The sequence below is a fragment of the Rhinolophus sinicus genome, chromosome 2 (genome assembly GCF_057876585.1).
Source record: "Rhinolophus sinicus isolate RSI-liver-muscle chromosome 2, RSI-T2T, whole genome shotgun sequence".
Taxonomy (NCBI): domain Eukaryota; kingdom Metazoa; phylum Chordata; class Mammalia; order Chiroptera; family Rhinolophidae; genus Rhinolophus; species Rhinolophus sinicus.
The window spans coordinates 165,628,495-165,648,271 of NC_142502.1; the positions used below are offsets into that span (position 1 = coordinate 165,628,495).

At 34.9% G+C, this 19,777-nt stretch overlaps 1 protein-coding gene across 1 annotated transcript in view; it reads left to right on the top strand.

Annotated features, from left to right (window-relative positions):
- Positions 1-19,777, top strand: part of PRKD3 (protein kinase D3) — a 55,046-nt gene that overhangs the window by 17,516 nt on the left and 17,753 nt on the right. The window contains exons 3-11 of the mRNA XM_019742118.3: positions 2,416-2,554; positions 4,161-4,292; positions 5,289-5,446; positions 8,988-9,180; positions 12,104-12,181; positions 13,770-13,953; positions 14,987-15,110; positions 16,674-16,751; positions 17,801-18,077. Coding sequence (XP_019597677.1) covers positions 2,416-2,554; positions 4,161-4,292; positions 5,289-5,446; positions 8,988-9,180; positions 12,104-12,181; positions 13,770-13,953; positions 14,987-15,110; positions 16,674-16,751; positions 17,801-18,077 — 1,363 coding nt within the window. The remainder of the gene's footprint in view (positions 1-2,415; positions 2,555-4,160; positions 4,293-5,288; positions 5,447-8,987; positions 9,181-12,103; positions 12,182-13,769; positions 13,954-14,986; positions 15,111-16,673; positions 16,752-17,800; positions 18,078-19,777) is intronic.

The window sequence follows — 19,777 nt, forward strand, 5'->3', positions numbered from 1 at the left end:
AGCGTAGAGAAGGTAAGCAGCTTATCTAAGGTGCCATAGTTAGTACCTACAAAAGGTAAAGCTTAAGCTCAGCTCTGTTGACTCCACGTTTCTCTATTAGGATGCGCCATGAGCCTCCTGTGTGCATTTTGGCTCTTCCTACCCTTTTGTCCCAGCCCTCCCACCTCATTCTTCAGTCACAAAGGTCCACTTACCTTCTCCCTGTTAACCTTGTGCTTTCTCAAGGATCACCCTTACACTTTCACTTTCATTTTCTGCCCATGGAAATCCTGCTTCTCTTTTTTATGATTCTACTCAACTATCACTATTAAAGTGATAGTCCACCTTCCCAGTTAAAGTTTTTTATTCCATCTTCTACACTTTTATTTTTCATTTTTGGCATTTCCCTTATGTTGTCTAATGTTTGTGTTTATTTCCATCTTCCTATTAGATTGTAAGCTCCTGGAAGACAAGGACTATTTTGTCTTTCCAAACCACAGGGCCAATGCCTTGTACTTAGCAAACATGCAAACATGTGAATTTTTAAAATGAGTTTTATTCATACAAATATTTTATTAGAGATCTTATTTTTATAAGGATGGAATGCGGAATCCTTTTTTATTAATCCTTAAGAATTGTTGCAACTAAGTTATGGGGATGTTTTATACCCTATTAGATATTTCTAATTTAATCATACAAATTAATAAAATTTTAACTTTAAAATTTAAATAAAAATGTAATAAAAATAATTTTTTATTCTCTGTTTTCACTTTTATCTTTTCCATTGAAAATTCTTATACTTAGATATGTGTTTAAAGCATGTTATGGCATTTATAAATATTAATGGCAACTCAAATAAAAGGATAATTAGTATTATAAAAATTCTAAGTATTTCTGTATTTTCCATTGTTTACCCAGGTTTTAAAAAAATACAAATAAACTCTTCACTTTCTAATTAAATCATTGGTTTTATTTTTGTTAATTTAACTTTTTCAAAAAATATTGAGACCTCTTTTTTAGAGATATATACTATAATTTTAATGAGAAACTTAAGGTCAGAAAATAAGATAAGGCTAGGTGGATATCTGTACTAAGACACATGCTGTAAGATCCTAGCCTGAGGCTAGAAGTGGGGCCCAAATTTTGCTTTACTATTGCTATGGGCAAAGCAAACATGAAAACACGATCAGTTATATGATCAAAACATCCATATTATAAAAACTACCAGAGAAATTTCTTTTATGGGTCCCTACAAACAAGGGCTATCATATGAAGTGGTGAACCATATCCTCCTCAACATCCTGCCCTAAATGCAGTTACAGTTTAGTGTGTGATACATATCAGGCCATTCAGTGCAAGCCAGCGACATATTGCATAATTTACTAAAGGATATTCTATGAGAAGCCAAAATGAGAGTATACAATTCTGAGATCAACTGAAGAAATCTGAAATACCTGGAGCAGCATTTCCCAAGGCACTGGTAGTTTAAAAGCTACTCTCACTTTTTAATTGATTTGAAAATTAAATCCTTATTTTGTAAGGCAAGTATTTAAAATTGTCTTTTAAATAATTTTATTAACTATAAAAAATTTTAGAACACAAACTTTCATATTTTGATTCTTGGTATACTAATCTCACTACTATAGTCACAAAATGTAGGCACATTGAAAAAATATACATAGGGCATATGTGAACAGAGCCACAAGTCTCCTGCCCTGGTCAACTATTTTCTAAAAAGAAAGATAGCATAGTGAATCGTATATTTATAATTACAGTGAGTAGATTAAAGAAAAAAGTAATTCGATAAATGCTAGAAGCTGTAGATGCATTTGGCAAAAATACTGGATTTTTGGAACTTTTGTGACTGTGGTATGAGAATTGTTGATCTTCTGCCGGCACTATTCAATTTATTGTGATGATGGAAATGTTCTATATCTATCTGCACTGTCCAGAATGGTAGCTGGTAGCTAAGGTGTCTGTTGAGCCCATGTAATGTGGCTAGAGTGACTGAGGAACTAAACTTTTATTTAATTTTAATTAACTTAAAATAGCTGCATGTGGCTAGTAGCTAACCATCTAGGAAGCACAGTTGAGAGGGCAGGAAAGACAGTGTATCGTTCAGGCGATACAAGATGGAGTGGCAATAAGGTCAAGATTATAGTCTCCATCAATAGCTGAATAAAGAAATCCTGTATTCCTAAGAGACATGTTTTCAGATAATCAATGATTATATTTAAGTTTACTTTTCTATTTTGAACTTGAAAATTAACCAGGATGTTTAAGTACATGGTTGATCTTTTAGATATTAATACAATTGTTAGCAAATAGACAGTGTTAGGCTAAAAACTACATATATAATTCTTTAATAAGATTGAGACATTTATTTATGAAAATAGAAAGCTATGGTTATACTGATATAGAACTATTTTCCTGCAGTTTCCAGAGTGTGGATTCTTTGGCATGTATGACAAAATTCTTCTGTTTCGCCATGACATGAACTCAGAAAATATTTTGCAGCTGATTACCTCAGCAGATGAAATACGTGAAGGAGACCTAGTAGAAGTTGTTCTTTCCGGTAAGTAAATAGCTTCTTTTATTTTGTTGCCCTTTTTTTCAACGAGCCTTATGTTTTGTTTTGTTCCAAATGCTATGTTCAGTTACACTTAGTCTTTGTACTATAGTTGCATATTTCTTTCATCTATAATAATGATTACTATATGATTTTTACTTTCAGAAAGCTTCTATCACAGACGAGAAAGTAGAAAAATAAGCCTTGAATTACCTATTTGAATACTAATAAGCTAAGGGAGTTATCAGTTGAACTAGATTATGTTCTTCTTTAAGTCAAAGAAGTAAAACAATTATATTAAAATTCTGTTCTCCTACCCCCATTTCTTTGAAGAGTGTAGAAAAAGAGAATTGGGGTTCAGAAAAGAAAATCAGTAAAAAAGGAGAAGTAATGAAGATACAGAAGAGGCAACTGCAATACTGGTTATTTTCATGACTTAAATAATGCTTCTTCCTTTGTTCTCAGTGGGCATTTTCTTACCTCCTTTCACCTTCTCACCCATTCTTGCTATTCGTTGTTCCTTTGCTCCTACTATTTCAGATCTCATCCAACAGCAGGTGGACAGGATTGTTTGTGAGGAAGGTAAAGGAGAAAGAATGCACATAGTAGTAGGCCTGAAAAACTCCTTGTTTGGCAGGAAAGGAGGGAGGGGGGAGGTAGAGAAGAGTGAGAGGGAGGGAGGAGAAGGAAGGGAAGGAAGGCCAGCCAGGAGTCCAGAGTCCTGCCACCATTTTTTCCTCTAAACTCATCTTTGCAGCCTGCTCTTGAGATCCCCTCAGACCATCACCTTTCCTTGTGAGTCCCTGATCCTTTTCACTCATCTAACTCCTACATCGATCATCTTCTGTACCACAACCCCAACATCTACCCTTCCTCTGCACTCTGGAGGGGCTTCGCTCCCTGTGCCCCCTGGACGTCATGCTCACATCCACTCCTTTGCTGTGGACCCTTCATCAGACCATTGTGGGTACTACTGACTTGTAGGTGGCGGTGAGATGATGTCTACCGACAGACGTGTTTACTGTTCAGGTGCTCACAGGGGGCAAGAAGAGACTTTCTTAACTACTGGGACTGTGGAGAACAGAGCATATCCTGAGATCATAAGTTAGAACTGAGTGCATTTCTCACAGAAACATTGCTATAAATTGAGCTCAGTTTCCCCATATATATATTTATATTTATATATAAATATGTATGTGTGTGTGTGTGTGTGTGTGTATGTATGTGTGTATATATATATATATATATATATATATATATATATATATATCTTTAACCTTAGTATTTTATTTCCCAGTGTATTATAAGTTAAACAGTTTTTAATTGGCTAAAATAGACCTAACAACTATTTGCAATCTTGTCATTATGAGAACATGCTTTTGGAGGTCAAAATACCTACCTATAGACCTACTTCTGGAGCTCAAATTGTTTGAAGCTGATGAACTTCCTAAAATAGAGTTTAAAAACCACAATATTAACTGCTGATAATTATTTTCATGGTCAGATGAAACTCAGAAAAAATGATTCTGTACTTTGACGTAAATGAATACGATCAACGTTCCTAACCTCATACAAATAAAATGTTTATTTTAATATTTTTCTTCCTTAAAAGCTTTGGCCACAGTAGAAGACTTCCAGATTCGTCCACATACTCTCTATGTACATTCTTACAAAGCTCCTACTTTTTGTGATTATTGTGGTGAGATGCTCTGGGGATTGGTACGTCAGGGACTGAAATGTGAAGGTACGTTTTCTAGATTTCATGTCGTTTGAGATCACATTTCACATTTGCATTCTCTAGTCATCAATGAAAGAACAAGATCATTAGTGGTGACTAGGTGGTAACCCAGGTTTACGATTGGAGAGATCCATGTAGACTCTGCTCTTTCCTTTGCCATTTAGTAGGTCATGTTGTTGGACAACTTACTAAACCTCTCTGAGGATCATTTTCTCTGTCCATAAAATGTACTCTACTCCACTCGTTTCATAAAGAGTAAATGGTTAAGTGAGGTAATATGGATAAAATACTTGCCACAAAATAGTGGCTCAGTAAATATTAACTTCCTTATTATCTTTTTAAAAGGTTTTCTTGTACGTGCAACAGCAAAGATGTTCTGAATGAGAATTGAGCGGGAATAGGATGCAGGTCCACATTTCTGTTTAAGAAACTCGAAGGTGAAGGGCCAATAAAATTTTTCTGTAAAGGGCGAGAGTAAATACTTTAAGTTTTGCTGGCCAAGTGGTCTCAACTGCTTAACTCTGCTGTTGGAGAGTGAAAGTAGCCACAGACAAGATGTACACAAGTGAGCATACTGTGTTCCAATAAAATTCTTTATGAACACTGACATTTGAATTTCATGTAATTTTCACATGTCTTGGGAAGGATTTGGTACACAGGATGCAGTTTGCTAAAGTGCTTTAAGCCAGGAGTTCTCAGACTTTACCATGCGTAGGTCTGGGGTGGAGCCTAGTAATTTACATTTCTAACAAATTTTCTGGTGATGCTACACGTGGGGACCACACTTCAAGAACTGCCACTCTAGCTAACTTAACCTTTCTACACATTTCCTGTTCTTCTTGAAGTTGTTAGCTTCCGTTTAGCCTGTCAGCTGGGTTCTGAATTAGGGTAACTGTTGCTGCCAGAGGAAATAAATAAAACAACACCTACTTTTTATGTAGCATCCTTATGTAGTAACGTTTTTTTAATCTACATTTTTTAAACGTTTTAAAATATATTTAGGCTGTGGATTAAATTATCATAAACGATGTGCCTTCAAGATTCCAAATAACTGTAGTGGAGTAAGAAAGAGGCGTCTGTCAAACGTATCTCTGCCAGGACCTGGCCTCTCAGTCCCAAGACCCCTCCAGACTGAATGTGTAGCCCTTCTCACTGAAGAGGTATGTATTCTAAGGTAATAGAGGGCATTGTACTAGTTAATCCTTACATTGTCCAAGATATATGACATCATCCTAGAACGTAAGTTATATTCTAAAGAATAGTCAGATTCCTACACTTAAGAAACTTAAAATGTGTTAGTGGAGACAGAGCTTCCCAATAGCAAAGAATTACATTTTGTGTACTTTGGCATCACCTTATCTCTTGGACCTCACTGCCTTAGCCTCCTAACCAGTGTCATGACTCTTGGTCTCCGTGCTTACTTCATCTTACTACATCCAGACCATCTTATTACACTACAGCTTAGGACACAACTCCTCATGAGGAAACCTTTATACATTCCCTTAACATTCTCTTGCTTCCCCTAACTTTGCTCTTGTCTATCCTACATATTTTTCCCAGACCTAGCTCAATCGCTACCTTTCCTGATTTTCCCTGTACCTAGAAGTTATTTTATTTTCTGAATGCCGCAGCACTTTTCATATCTCCCTAATGACGTATGTAGTGTTTGTATACTAGACTGTCGTTAAGGAGTTTAGTGTTTGTATACTAGGTTGCCCTTACGGAGTTTAGTGTTTGTATACTAGGTTGTTCTTAAGGAGTTTATGATCTATTTAAAGAAAGCAATCCTCATGTCTTTGCATGCCCCACGTGCCCAGCACAATACCTGGTACTTAGTAGGTAACTCACTGATGAATGAATGAGTAAATGATCCCACTGATCCTCACAGTATTCCAGTGAGATACGTCAGCAGATCTGTATACCATGAGACAGTTGAGGCTCAGAATGGTCAAGTGACTTCACTGAAGTCACAGAGCAAATTTGTAAGCAATATTAGAATTAAATCCAGATCTGATTATTTTTAAATCAATGACTTTTTCTAATATATTGTATCCCTCAACGGTAAGGATAGTAGATCAGGGAAAAAAGAAATAACTTTCTTGTTCATTTGATAGTACTTAAAATATTTCCATCTATAGATCACCATCTTACTATTTGTATGTAGTTGCTTCTATAACCCCTTTGATCTTCTATAAATTAATGGCAAAATCAAGCCTTTGGACTGTTTTCTTGATACCCTAGACACAAGATTTTGCTAAACAGTGGCACCTGTGTAAAAGCTTCTGAAATTCTTTCACAAAAGTCCTGTATTGCTTAACCCTAGTGTGAGATTTTTAAAGTAGAAGACTAAGGAACACTAGTTCCTGAGAAGACTAAAGTAGGAACTAAGAACAATGAGTTATTATAAACACATGCAAGAACTTGGGAAAGGATTGGTAATAGGAGAGTCAGTGCATTTTACACACAAACTGCACAGGAAAACTAATCTGGGAATGGGGACTGTAGGCTAGAGATGGGTTCTTTTAAGAGACCCACAAATGATAATTGGTGTGCCACCTACCCTCAGTTGGCTATTACCAGATGAGAAAATAACAGGACAGAGCAGATAGATAAGGTATTACATTTTAATTCATTAGTTTATATTTTATCCTGAAGATGAAAATTCCTTAGGGAAGTATAAAAAGTAGAGTGACATGTTTGAAATGATTAGATGGTGGAGTTCTGTAGAACAGGTAGAAATTGTAGAGTGGAATGTCTGTCAAGAAGCATGCAGTCTCAAAAAGGAGCTCAGGGAAGGAAGAATGGGAAAAGAGGACACTAAAGGAATGGAGGAGATGGGAACAACTTCAAATCCGAACCAAGGTTAGAGAGGAACTAACCCCCAGTGTCTACACCGTCAGAGCCTCCTAAGCTCTCATGTGCCAGGCCTCGTGTTGTGATCACACACATGCTCTGTACCATGTCCCAGAAACCGAGATCCCAGCAGGACCTGACAAAAGGCAGTCACTAACTGGCCGTTGGCATATGAAGGCATCTGTTAGGAAAGTTCTTCCTTGTAGGGGTATCCTCTATATTTGACTGGCTAAATCAGTCTTATTCCATCTTGTATGTTTAAAACTTGAGATAAACTGAAAGTGGTAGAAGCAGGAGCAAGAAAGCAGAGTATTGAATCACCACTAGGATAGGGAGCCAGGGATGAACAAAGGCCTAAAACACCTGTTTCTGATTCCCACTGGCTTCTTTGTTAGCTTTGCAGTATCACTGTGGTGTTCCTTTTGCTGAAGGTGCTCCATCCATGGCAGCATGGACGATGAGCCAGACTAGAGCAGGACACCTTGGAAGCTAAAGCATGCAAGTTTGGTTTGGGTTTTAACATTTGTTTTGTACTTTTCTTAAACTGTTTCGTAATTTGTTTTAGAAATTTTCTAGGTAAACATTAGTGAAAAACTGTCCATCAGAATCTATATTTGTGTATTTGTGTTCTTTTTATAGTACTCTCCTCCATTTCTTTCTCTCTTCCTTCTTCCTACTCTTCAGGAAAAAAAACAAAAAAAAACTTTTGATTTCTCTTCACTTCATTTCTCCCTTACACTTTTTTATCTCTTGGTGTCTTTTAGCTTCTTTTCCTTCTGTTGCTTCAACATACCAGTCAATGTAGAATGACTCAGCTTTTGTGAATTACAGACATTACTAGTTATAGAAGGTGTGTGAAACATCTCAGGACCTCAGTTCTAGCAATGAAGAAGCAAACAGATACAACAAAATCTCTAGTACATGTAGAAATTAGTTAAGTATTTGGATTCTGTGCTTGAGAACATGGACTGTATTAATTTTTGTATCTCCGATGCATAGTATTAGGCCTGGTCGATAGTAATCAGTATGTGTTGAATGAATGGGATGAGCCACATTGAACTGGCATATGATTTAATATTATTTCTTTTGTATATGTAGAAAGGGTCATAGTTACAAAAATCCACTTTTCCCTCAGGTTTACACAATTTTTTTAATCAACACCTTATTTAACTTTCTTTTTTGCTCAAAAAAAGGAAAAATCTAACTGGAAAATACTTAAAATATCAAGGAACTTCTTAAAGCATAATTACTAGGAGTAAAGTTATTTCAGTTAGTTTTGTATTTGCCATTATTTATATCATCATTAATTATATGTAATTTTTTACATATATATTTTAGTATTTGTTAAAATAAATTTGAAAAATTAACATTTGTTTTGAAGTATTTTCAGACGCTGTGTTCAGTAATTTAACATGAACAGCAGTAACACTTTCTGAATTTATTTACTTTTCCTATGATTAATTCCTTGGTAAGATTTTTGAAGGGATTTGAATATCTGTTATAAATTGATTTTAAGGGTTCTGTTTTTTATTTGAAAAATGTCGTATGCCTGGCAAATAATAGTTAATCAGTGAATGTGTGTGTGTGTGTGTGTGTGTGTGTGTGTGTGTGTGTGTGTGAATGAGTGAATGAAAATACCTTTTTTTAAAGCATAAATATTTAGCCAAAAAAAAATTGTACTTTTCTCATTCAAGGGTTAGTAAGTTAAGCTTCCAAAGGAAACTGCTGAGATCCACATTTTTAGGTGTTTGGCTTTAGTGTTAGAAAAAAATGACTTTTGTGGTCAAGCCCTGCTCTTAATATTTTGTTTTTAATATTGAATACTTACGGAAACTACGTATGTTTTAGTCACATCTCCTCCAAGAACCAAGTAAGAGAATTCCTTCTTGGAGTGGTCGCCCAATCTGGATGGAAAAGATGGTAATGTGCAGAGTAAAAGTTCCACACACATTTGCAGTTCACTCTTACACCCGTCCCACAATATGTCAGTACTGCAAGCGGTTACTGAAAGGCCTCTTCCGCCAAGGAATGCAGTGTAAAGGTAGGATTGGATGTTTCTCTTCAGTAAAATTTGTATCTGGTTTTGTTAGGAAACATAGGTTTAAAATATATTTTAGAATCATTAAGCAGAGAAATTGATCTCGCAGTCATTAACTTAAAAAAGAAAGAAGATACACACACATACACATATACTTATTGACAATTACTACTGTCTGCAATATGTGTACTAGTACCAGGAATTTTGCTAAAGAAAAATTAGAATGTAAACAGAAAAACTAGAATTTGTATCTCTGAGATATCACTGCTTAACACTTGATAATACGGAACAATTAGTAAGCAGGTAAGCTAACATTTGAGCTTAAGTCTTTCTGATTCCAAAGATACACACTACCCAAGATATAAAATAATGCTTTCCTTTTTCATTAAATATTCATACACACAGACACACACACACAGACACACACACACACACACACACACACTACAAGAGTTTTCTTGTTTTTGTTTTTAATTACGTAGCTAGGAGAGTTGTATAAAAAACTGTCATTCCAGAGAATAATCACAATTAGGTAGACTGTAGTAGAAGCCACTGGAATTATAGTTGGGGACCACCCATATTTGGATACTAACCCAAAACACGGTCATAGTATTCCAAAAACATCAGGTTTTTAATAGAGTAATGGAATAATTTTTCCTATAGTTATATAATGTTTTTATACTTTTAAAAGATGATTCTGTCTTTTTTATCTTGTATCTTTTTCTCAGTAATGCTGTATAATAGAGTGAAAACCAAAATAGAGAGTTTAATTGTGCTATCAGTCATTGAGCCAGGATAGGCAAGGCAGTCTGTGTATAACCTTGCCTGTTTATTTTTCATGTGATTATTTAAACAGTTCTTTTTTATATAGAAGTATTTATATACTTCTATATATTTGTAAGAAGGTATTGAAGTTTTTGAGTTTTTATCTAAATAAAACATTAGATTTGAGGTCTTTGCAGCAATAAGTCCTGTTCACAATATAAAATCAAATAATTGTATATAAATTTAACTTAAGTATGTAAGAAAAGGAAACTTTTCTTGGTACTATATGGCAACACAGGGGAACATCAAATAGATAACAGGTTGTACGTTTGTTGTCAAGTATTTAATAACCATCAGACAGGCATAATTACATGTTGAAATTTTATTTCAACAGCTTACTTTTAAATATGAGTTAATATATGTTAATACTTTACAATATCAACACTAAAGTATATTGGCAAGCAGCCACTAAGGAAAGTTTTGCGAAAGAACATTAATAACAGATGTATAAATTCTAGCCAACAGATAGTAAAGGTAGTAAAATAATGCTGCTCTCCTGAGCAGAACAGAAACATTCTAAAACCATATACAGAAAAGTACAATATTTTGTAGAGGAACTAAAATAAGTATGTAGATTAATGAATTTTGAAATAAAACTAGTTAACTCTGTCACTGGGTTATTACTTTAACTTCTTAGAGCTCAAAGTAGACTTTTTTGTACTTGTTTTGATTCAGAAAGTAGGTTATACTCTATAGCTAAGTTATTTTGGTTATCAATCAGAATTTACTTCAGCGATTCCTGTATTTTTATAATATGAACTACAATACTTAAAAAGTAAAATAGTCGTTTTCATTCATTTTTCAAGCTAAGAAAGAAAAAATTTAGTTACGATAAAACAGTTATGCTGGATTATTTGAGGAAAAATACAGTTCCGAGAATAGCTATTCATTCATTCATCTGTTTATTTTTTTACTTTGTTATATTAAAACTTCAAGACAACTTGAGAGTATATATAAAATATAAGAGAGCATAAACAAATTAGTTAAAACACGGGTTGGAATACAGAGAAGTAAAATGCCTGCCATTAGAACCTACATATTTGCTGCAAATGGACCATAAATTTGGCTCTACATTTTCAAAGGGAAAATGGAAACCTTGTTATTTTCACAATTTGTAAACCTTATGAGCTAAAAACCTAATGAATTATTGATGATATATGCAAGGTATTAATATGTATGAGTTTCCTCAGGGTCTCTCATTAAAAAAGACAGTGTTACATGATGCAAGTTTTATCATCCACCAAATTATTAATTTCATGGAGCCTTTTCTTTTAAGTCAGGGCTTGAAATTAGTTTATTACCCAGTTATTGCTGGTGGTGTTAGACAGTAGTTACAGCAATGGGTCTCAATTTTAGTGTCACTTAAAGAGGTTATTAAAACACACATTTCTCAGCCCCACTCCCAGAGCTGCTTGTGTAGTAGGTCTGGGGTAGGACCCAAGAATTTGCATTTCTAACAGGTTTTCAGATGATGTTGATGCTGCTGGCCTGGGGACCATAGTTTGAGAACCAGTGAGTTACAGAGTAGTATTGAACAGCTTCCTGCCTCTGATCGACAATGCTGTCAACTCAGGTTCTTGCAGGTTGAAAAGAACCATTATGTACAAGTGGGAGACCTTGTGCATAAGCTGAGTCCTTACAGGGTTGTATGGGAAAGCCTTCACTAATTCTAGTCACTGGGTGTGGAATCTCAGTATCTTTTCTGTATATCCACTAGGTCCTAATAATTATCAATTGAAAGTAAGGGCCTGACATGTTGGAAAGAAATTTAATTAGACTGAGAAACTCTTCAGGGGTATGTGGAAAGATGAATGTGAGGTAAGGAAGAAAACATGGGGTTGCCAGCAACATTTTAGCTTCATTTTACAGATAAAGAAACTAAGCCCTGAGGAGTTAAAATAACTATTAAGAGGTAGCATCAGAAGCTGAAACCAGACCTTTGGCCCAAGACCTGAGTTCTTAGTAGAGGAAAACTTGATTTTATCACCATCATCATCATTATTAATAATACTGTATTTGTGAGTGATTTAAAGAAAGTCTTTAATCATATCTCTTATTGTCTGACTTTACATAAATTACTAAGCCAAATATTTTATTTTAGATTGTAAATTTAACTGCCATAAACGTTGTGCATCAAAAGTACCAAGAGATTGCCTTGGAGAGGTTACTTTCAATGGAGGTAAAATTCTTTTTCTTAATTTTCATAAAAGATCAGAAAAGATCACAATTCTTTTGTGTATTATCTTTGTATGAGATATTTGCATATTATTTTGTTTACTTTGTTTCTTAATTTTGACTTTTTTTTCTGACTTAACAATCAAGCAAAATATAGAGATCAGTAATGGTATACATACTTTTATTAGTGATTATTAGTAATTATGCCTTCCTATTTTTCCTGTAGCCACCTACCACTTGGTAGTATACTATAGACAAGAGTGCTGCATATCCTCTCTCATTTTTAGATGTAAAAAGACTTGTTTTAAAGCCCTGCTGTTATCCCTAGAATTTTCATAGTTCCAACATTTATTTACTGTTTACTATTATACATGCCAGGCACTGTTCTAAATTCTTTACACTTATTGACATTTAAACCTAAGAACAACCCTTTGAGCTAAGTACTTACAGATGAATATACGTAGGCACAAAGACATTAAATAACTTGCCCAAGAAATACAGCCAGTAATTAAAAAAAAAAAAAAAAAAAAAAAAAAAAAAAAAAAAAAAAAAAAAAAAAAAGAAATACAGCCAGTAAGTGGTAGAGTTGGGGTTTGAACCCATATGGTCTGGCTTCTTAGTCCCTAGTCATTAGAACACATCGTATAGCCTCACAGTCTCTTTCTCCATCAAATAATCATGAGCTAAATATTTTCCCTTTTGCCATTTTTTTCTTTTTTCAAGATTATATTAATCAAAATCATTACCTTTTTTGGAAGGAAGGAGTAATGACTCAAAACTTTCAGCATAATTGTTCTTTAATATTTCCTGGTAAATGTGACTGGTAAAAATTGAATGTAAGTAGTTCTGTTGGAAGAAAAGCGTCATAAGGAATAGAAATTAAAAAACTCCTTAAGAGTTTAACATTTTCTCTTATGGCATGTTTTCTGTGGTTGCTGTTTAACACTATTCACAGAGCATGATTGGTTTTCTTGTTTTTCTGTATGACTGAAGTCTTATATGGATTTATAGTTCATTTATTTTTGCGCTTTTCCACCTGTTGACAAATGGATATGAAATACTGTTTATACTAATGAGTTTGAGCATCTTTCAAATGTTTATTTGTTATTTAGGGGTTTTTTCCCCCCCTGTAAATTGTCTGTTCACATGTTTTGTCCATTTTTCTGTTTGAATGTTTATTTGTTATTATTGATTTGCAGAAGTTGTTGATAATTCTACCTACAAATTCTTTGTCAGTTAGATGTGATACAAATTCCATCTCTCAGTTGGCGGCTTATCATTTTTTTAAGCAGCTTTATTGAGATATAGTTTGCATACCTTATAGTTCATCCATTTCCTTTATTCACAAAGTTAAGCACCTGTCACTACAATCTAATGTTAGAACATTTTCATCACCCCAAAAGAAACTCCATACCCATTAGTAGTCACTTTTCCATCTATTCTTCCTTACTAGCCCTGTAGGAAAATGTATTTTCCTACATTTTCATTGAAAATTTTTTAAACTTTTTTTTCACAGTTAATATACTGTCTCTGTTTACATGTATTAGTATCCTTTAATATAAAATTCTGGAATTCATTTAAAACTTTGCCAGAACCTTCCAGTCTGGGAACAGATACAGATATACCAATGGATATTGACAGTAGTGACATGAACAGTGATGGTAGTCGGGGTTTGGATGACACAGAAGAACCATCTCCCCCAGAAGATAAAATGTTCTTCTTGGATCCGTCTGATCTTGATGTGGAGAGAGATGAAGAAGCTGTGAAAACAATCAGGTAATACACGTAAGCTATTCCCAAACACAAGGTCGGTCCAGGAGCTCCATTGATGAAGAAAATGCCCCCCATCTTTTCAACTGGAGCCTAAAATGTAATTTAAAATCTAATTAAGTTGTGGCTAATTCTTTTACGTGCACCACAGTATTTCTAAAATAAACTATTATCACTCTTGCCATCCACTCAAAATGGGAAGGTATGAAAATCCTGTTTTCTTAAAGAGAAAATGCTTTACTTAAATGTAGTCTAGATGTAATGTCTAGCCTCCACAAGGTGCCAGAATTGAACTACCGATTAAAGCAACCAGTTTCACACAGCCTTTACTCAGGGAGATTACCCAATGTTAGAAACACCAGTAAGAATATGGACCTGAGCATTGCCCAAGGATGATGGTGACGAATTTGAGGGCAGTTTTTATATTACCACAATTACTCTAGCTTTTAGCACTTTGTAAAGATGCTATTGGATTAGAAAAACTTTTAAGTATTCCCTATGTTAATAGAAACTTAATGTTTTGTATATATAGCCCTATAGAATGTACTACTTTGTAGTAAAATGTTCACATTTTCCCAGGTTTTGTTTTTTATTGGCAACAAAGAGGTATTGAAAGTGAATGTGTCATTTGAGTGTAGGTATACCTGCTTTTTGTCTGGTTTGAATTTACTAATTTATCATGTTGCCCAGGGCAGGAGCTTCCTCAACAGCAGTCCCAAATGGGACCCTCTCCCAGGTGCCTGATCTTCTCATTGGGGTGGATTCTTTCTGCTCTGTTCATTGATTTCTTATGTTTTGTGACCTCCAGAAAATATTTATGACAAATAATGAGGACTTACAGTATTATCTTAATCTTTTGTAGATCAACTGTATTATCATAAGAGGATTAATTTATTTTCTTCTTAAGCCATTGTTAATCTTCCTAAGAAAATGTTGAAAATTTTTAGCTCAATTAAAAAGGCTTGATGAACTTATAGTATGTATACGATTTTTTAAAAATTGAAATGGTCAATATTTCTCATAAATAATATTTTTTTAGTCCATCAACAAGCAATAATATTCCGCTAATGAGGGTCGTACAATCCATCAAGCACACAAAGAGGAAGAGCAGCACGATGGTGAAGGAAGGATGGATGGTCCATTACACCAGCAGGGACACCCTGGTCAGTAATCAGACATTTTTCATGTGGTAGTCAAACTTTTTTACATGCTTTTTTGTGCATTTTTAAATCAAAATGAGAATGAAATATACATTTGTAAAGAATTTTTAAAAGGCAGAATATTTAATGTACTGTCTTTACAAACTGGTAGAGCCATAGCGATTCAAAAAGGGTCTCAGGATGTAACACCAAATGCATAACCTATGAAAGAAATAATTGATAAGCCGAATTTTACTACAATTAAAAACTTCTGCTCTGCGAAAGACAATGTCACGAGAATGCAAAGACAAGCCACTGACAGGGAGAAAACATTTGCAAAAGAGAAATTTGATGAAAGACTATTGTCCAAAATATGCAAAGAACTCTTAAAGCTCAAGAGTAAGAAAACAACCTGATTAAAAAAATGGGTTCAAGACCTTAACACATACCTCACCAACAAAGGTGCACAGATGGCGAATATGCATTTGAAAAGATGTTCCACATTCTATGTCATCAGGGAAATGGCAAAGTAAAACCATGAGATACTGCTACATGCCTATTAGAATGGCTAAAATCCAGAACACTGACAACACCAAATGCTAGCGAGGATATAGAGCAACAGGAACTTTTCATTCATTGCTGATGGGAATGCAAAATGGTACAGCTACTTTGGAAGACAGTTCAGCAGTTTCTTACAAAACTAAACATGTTCTTACCATATGATCCAGCAATCACTCTCCTTGCTATTTACCCAAAGGAGATGAAAACTTACGTCCATATAAAAACCTGCATATGGGTGTTTGTAGTAGCTTTATTCATAATTGCCAAAACTTGGAAGCAACCAAGGTGATCTTCAGTAGGTGAATGATAAATGAACTGTCATACATCCAGACAGTGAAATATTTAACACGCCAAAGCAATAAGCTATCAAGCCATGAAAAGACATGGAGAAGCCTTAAATGCATATTACTAAGTGAAAAGCCAACAAACAGAGTTCACAGACAAGGAAATACAAATAACTCTTAAACATAAGAGCTTAATCTTAAAATACAATTTAAAATTTCACCGAAATACCAGTTTTTATGAGTGTAGCAAAGATCCCAAAGTTTAGTAACATACTGCATTAGTGAAGGTGTGAGTAAACAGTACTTTCCTTTTGCTGATGAGCCTATAAATTGGGTCAGATCTTGTGTAGGATAATTTAATTCTGTCAAGCAAAATTACATGTACACATACCTTTCAACCCAGCAAGCCAACCTTTAGAAATTTAGCCTATCGGTGAATTATATATTTGTGTGTGTATAATACATATGCATTTGCGTGTGCACACATAAAATCCTCTACAAGGATTCCCAAAACCTAATTAACACTGCTGTCTGGAGTCAGGGTTGGAGTGTGATATGAGTGGTAGGAACATACTTTTCACTATATATCCTTTACATATTTTCAGAATTTTAAACCTCATGAGTTTTAAACCTATTAAAAAGTACAAATTTATGAATAGAAGTGAAAGGAAAAGGAAAGTACAGATGCTTTGGAGGAATCATTATTTTTGAACCCCTCAGTTTTATATTCTTTATTTTATAGAGAAAGAGGCATTATTGGAGACTTGACAGCAAATGTCTAACATTGTTTCAAAACGAATCTGGATCAAAGTATTACAAGGTAAAGATTTCACATTTTTAAAAATATGTACATCAAAGTATTGTATGTTTTCCAAATACATCTGACTAATATTCACTAATTGTTATATTAGAATGTACGTATTATGAGTCTGACTAAAATAGTTTATATAAGTCACTGTTAAGTTCCTTGCGGAAGGACCTGTCCCCCACCCCTCCATCTCACCCCCACACAACAGTCCTGCTACAAAGGTGGTTTTTTGATGTGTCTTCCTTTGTTTTTGGCCTGCCTGACAGGTTGCTGCTGCTTTACTTCTGGATACTATGGCTTAGATTAAACTATTCAGACACTCCCATGATTATTGCCGATGGAGATGAGGCCAGCAATGTATTCGGTGTTTCTCTTACCTTCCATTTCACCTTAGGCCCCAGTTCCCAAATACTTCTCTTGCCTCTTCATCTACATTGTATAGTCTTCTTTGCTTACCATGTCACAGACTGACACCAAACAAGATTGTAAGTGTAGCAGTTGTATCTGTAAGAAAAAGAATAGAAACTAATGACTTGCTTTAAATTGGTTGGGATTTTTTAAATAAATGTTTTGCCTTAGGAAGTAGAGTAAACATAACTGACCGTTACAGTTATGGACAGAACTAGAATGGAGTACTTGAACAACCCACACTGACATTTTGATTTGCTGCTGTTATTTCTGCTTTGTACTCCTTTGGGGGGTATATCTTGCAGATAGCAGCCAGTAGGGAAGGAGTTGTGGAGTTGATTTAAAGACAATTGGAAAGTGACAGGTGTAGGATATAGTGGCCATTGGCTTAAATCCCCTCCTTTTTTGCATTCTAATGACCTACATTAGTCCTGAGTCACTGACTTAGTTATTCTACTCCATGCTCTGTCCCTGTCGTGGCTGATAGTATTCAAGGCAGATACTATCAGAAGACCTGACTGTTCCATGTGCCACATACTGTGTTCATTTGTCTTAATGGCGTTTATTGAAAATCATGTCTTTGATTGTTTAGTTATTTGAAAATAAAAACAAAGAAGTATTTATATTTTCCAATGCTTAATTTTTTACTTTAGGAAATTCCACTTTCAGAAATTCTCCGCATATCTTCACCACAAGATTTCACAAACATTTCACAAGGCAGCAACCCACACTGTTTTGAAATCATCACTGATAATATGGTATACTTTGTTGGCGAGAACAATGGGGACAGCTCTCACAATCCTGTTCTTGCTGCCACTGGAGTTGGACTTGATGTAGCACAGAGCTGGGAAAAAGCAATTCGCCAAGCTCTCATGCCTGTCACCCCTCAAGCCAGTGTTTGCACGTCTCCCGGGCAAGGGAGAGATCACAGTAAGCAATACGCTTGTTGGTGGCTTTTCCCCTTTGGTTCTTAAGCATTTTGTGGTGTGGTTGTGTTTCTGTATGTATTTTTAATGCTCATTTTACACTTCATCTTTTGTCACCAATACCATTAATTAATTCCTTTATAAAAGTATATTGGTTATAGTGTAAATATGCAATTCCCAGAGCGAGACTCCAGGGTCAGTCTCCCTATATTTAAATCTTGACTCAGCCCACCTGCTATGTGATCTTAGACAAGTGCTTACTTCTCTAATCGTACCTTCTTTATAGGGTTGTCAGTGTTAAATGAAAGAGAACCTGTAATGTATAGAAAAGTGTTTTGCATCCACAAATTCTCATCAGATTAAGCAAACTACTAGTGTTAGCATTTTGCTTCATGGTGGGATATAACAGGCTATAAAGAGTTATGGTTCACATCACAGTCATGAAATCTGTGAAATTAGAAGTGCTGTATTTTTTTTAACTGAATTAAAACATTCAGAAATATTGAAAAATTATTGAAACATATGTCCTTTGCACCAACAAAATTTATGAAATAAAACCTAAATTTGGTAGTGGTTCAAATGAACACTTAACCAGAAAGTCATAGTATAATGTCACTTCCCCCCCATTGGCATTGTTTTTATGGGGAAACATAATTCATTTATTAGACAAATATATTTAAATCGAAATAGATATCAACCAGTTTCTAAATACAGTGTATTTCAGTTCAGCTATATTATTTGATGCAACTATTTTTAGTGTTATGCTAGGACCCAATCTAAAATACAAAAGAAATACAGAAATTTTAAAAGCTATTTAGGGGGATAAGACATATATACTTGTGTTAAATGGTGGGATAAAGTAATAGAGTGCAAAAATGAGTAATGCATTACTTGGGTGGCCAGTTAGCTCAGTTGGTTAGAGTGCGGTGCTCTTAACAACAAGGTTGCCGGTTCGATCCCCACATAAGCCACTGTGAGCTGCACCCTCCACAGCTAGATTGAAACAACTACTTGACTTGGAGCTGCTGGGTCTGGGAAAAACACACTTAAATAAATAAAAGCTTAAAGTAAACAAAGTAATGCATTACTTGAGGAACTCAAGTGTGGACAGGAAGAGTAAACAGAGACTTTATGGTAGAAGAACCTGATTTGGAACTTGAGCTTAAAACTCGGGTAGGTTAGGATAGGCGGAGCTAAATCGGAGAAGTGGATGGGGTAGTGGTAACTCTACTTGAGACAAGTGTGACCAAAGGGATAAGGTAATGACCGTGAACATATTCGGTGTCTAGTGTTAATTATTAGACGGTAAATAGATGGATATTCACAGCGTCTCGTAAGTCTTAGAAATTTTAGACAGATTATCATATGTTCTAATTAAAATCATGAACCTTTTTCCCAATATAATACAGGCACATACACACAAATTTATATATAATTGGGTTTAGAGACTTTCTCAAGTCCATCAATGGACCCTCTCCCTAGGATTAAGAATCTCTAAAGGCAGAATTGCAGAAGCATTAAGTGAGGATTCTGGAGAATGAAATTCCAGTTCTGCCGCTTACTAGCTCTGTGATCTTGGCCTCTACAGTTCTCTAAAGTGGGAATAATAATAGTTCTATCTGTACTATATTGTCATATTTTCATTTTTGCCAAAAAATGTGGTCATATTCTGTGTGTTCTTTTTGCAACTTGCTTTTGTCCACT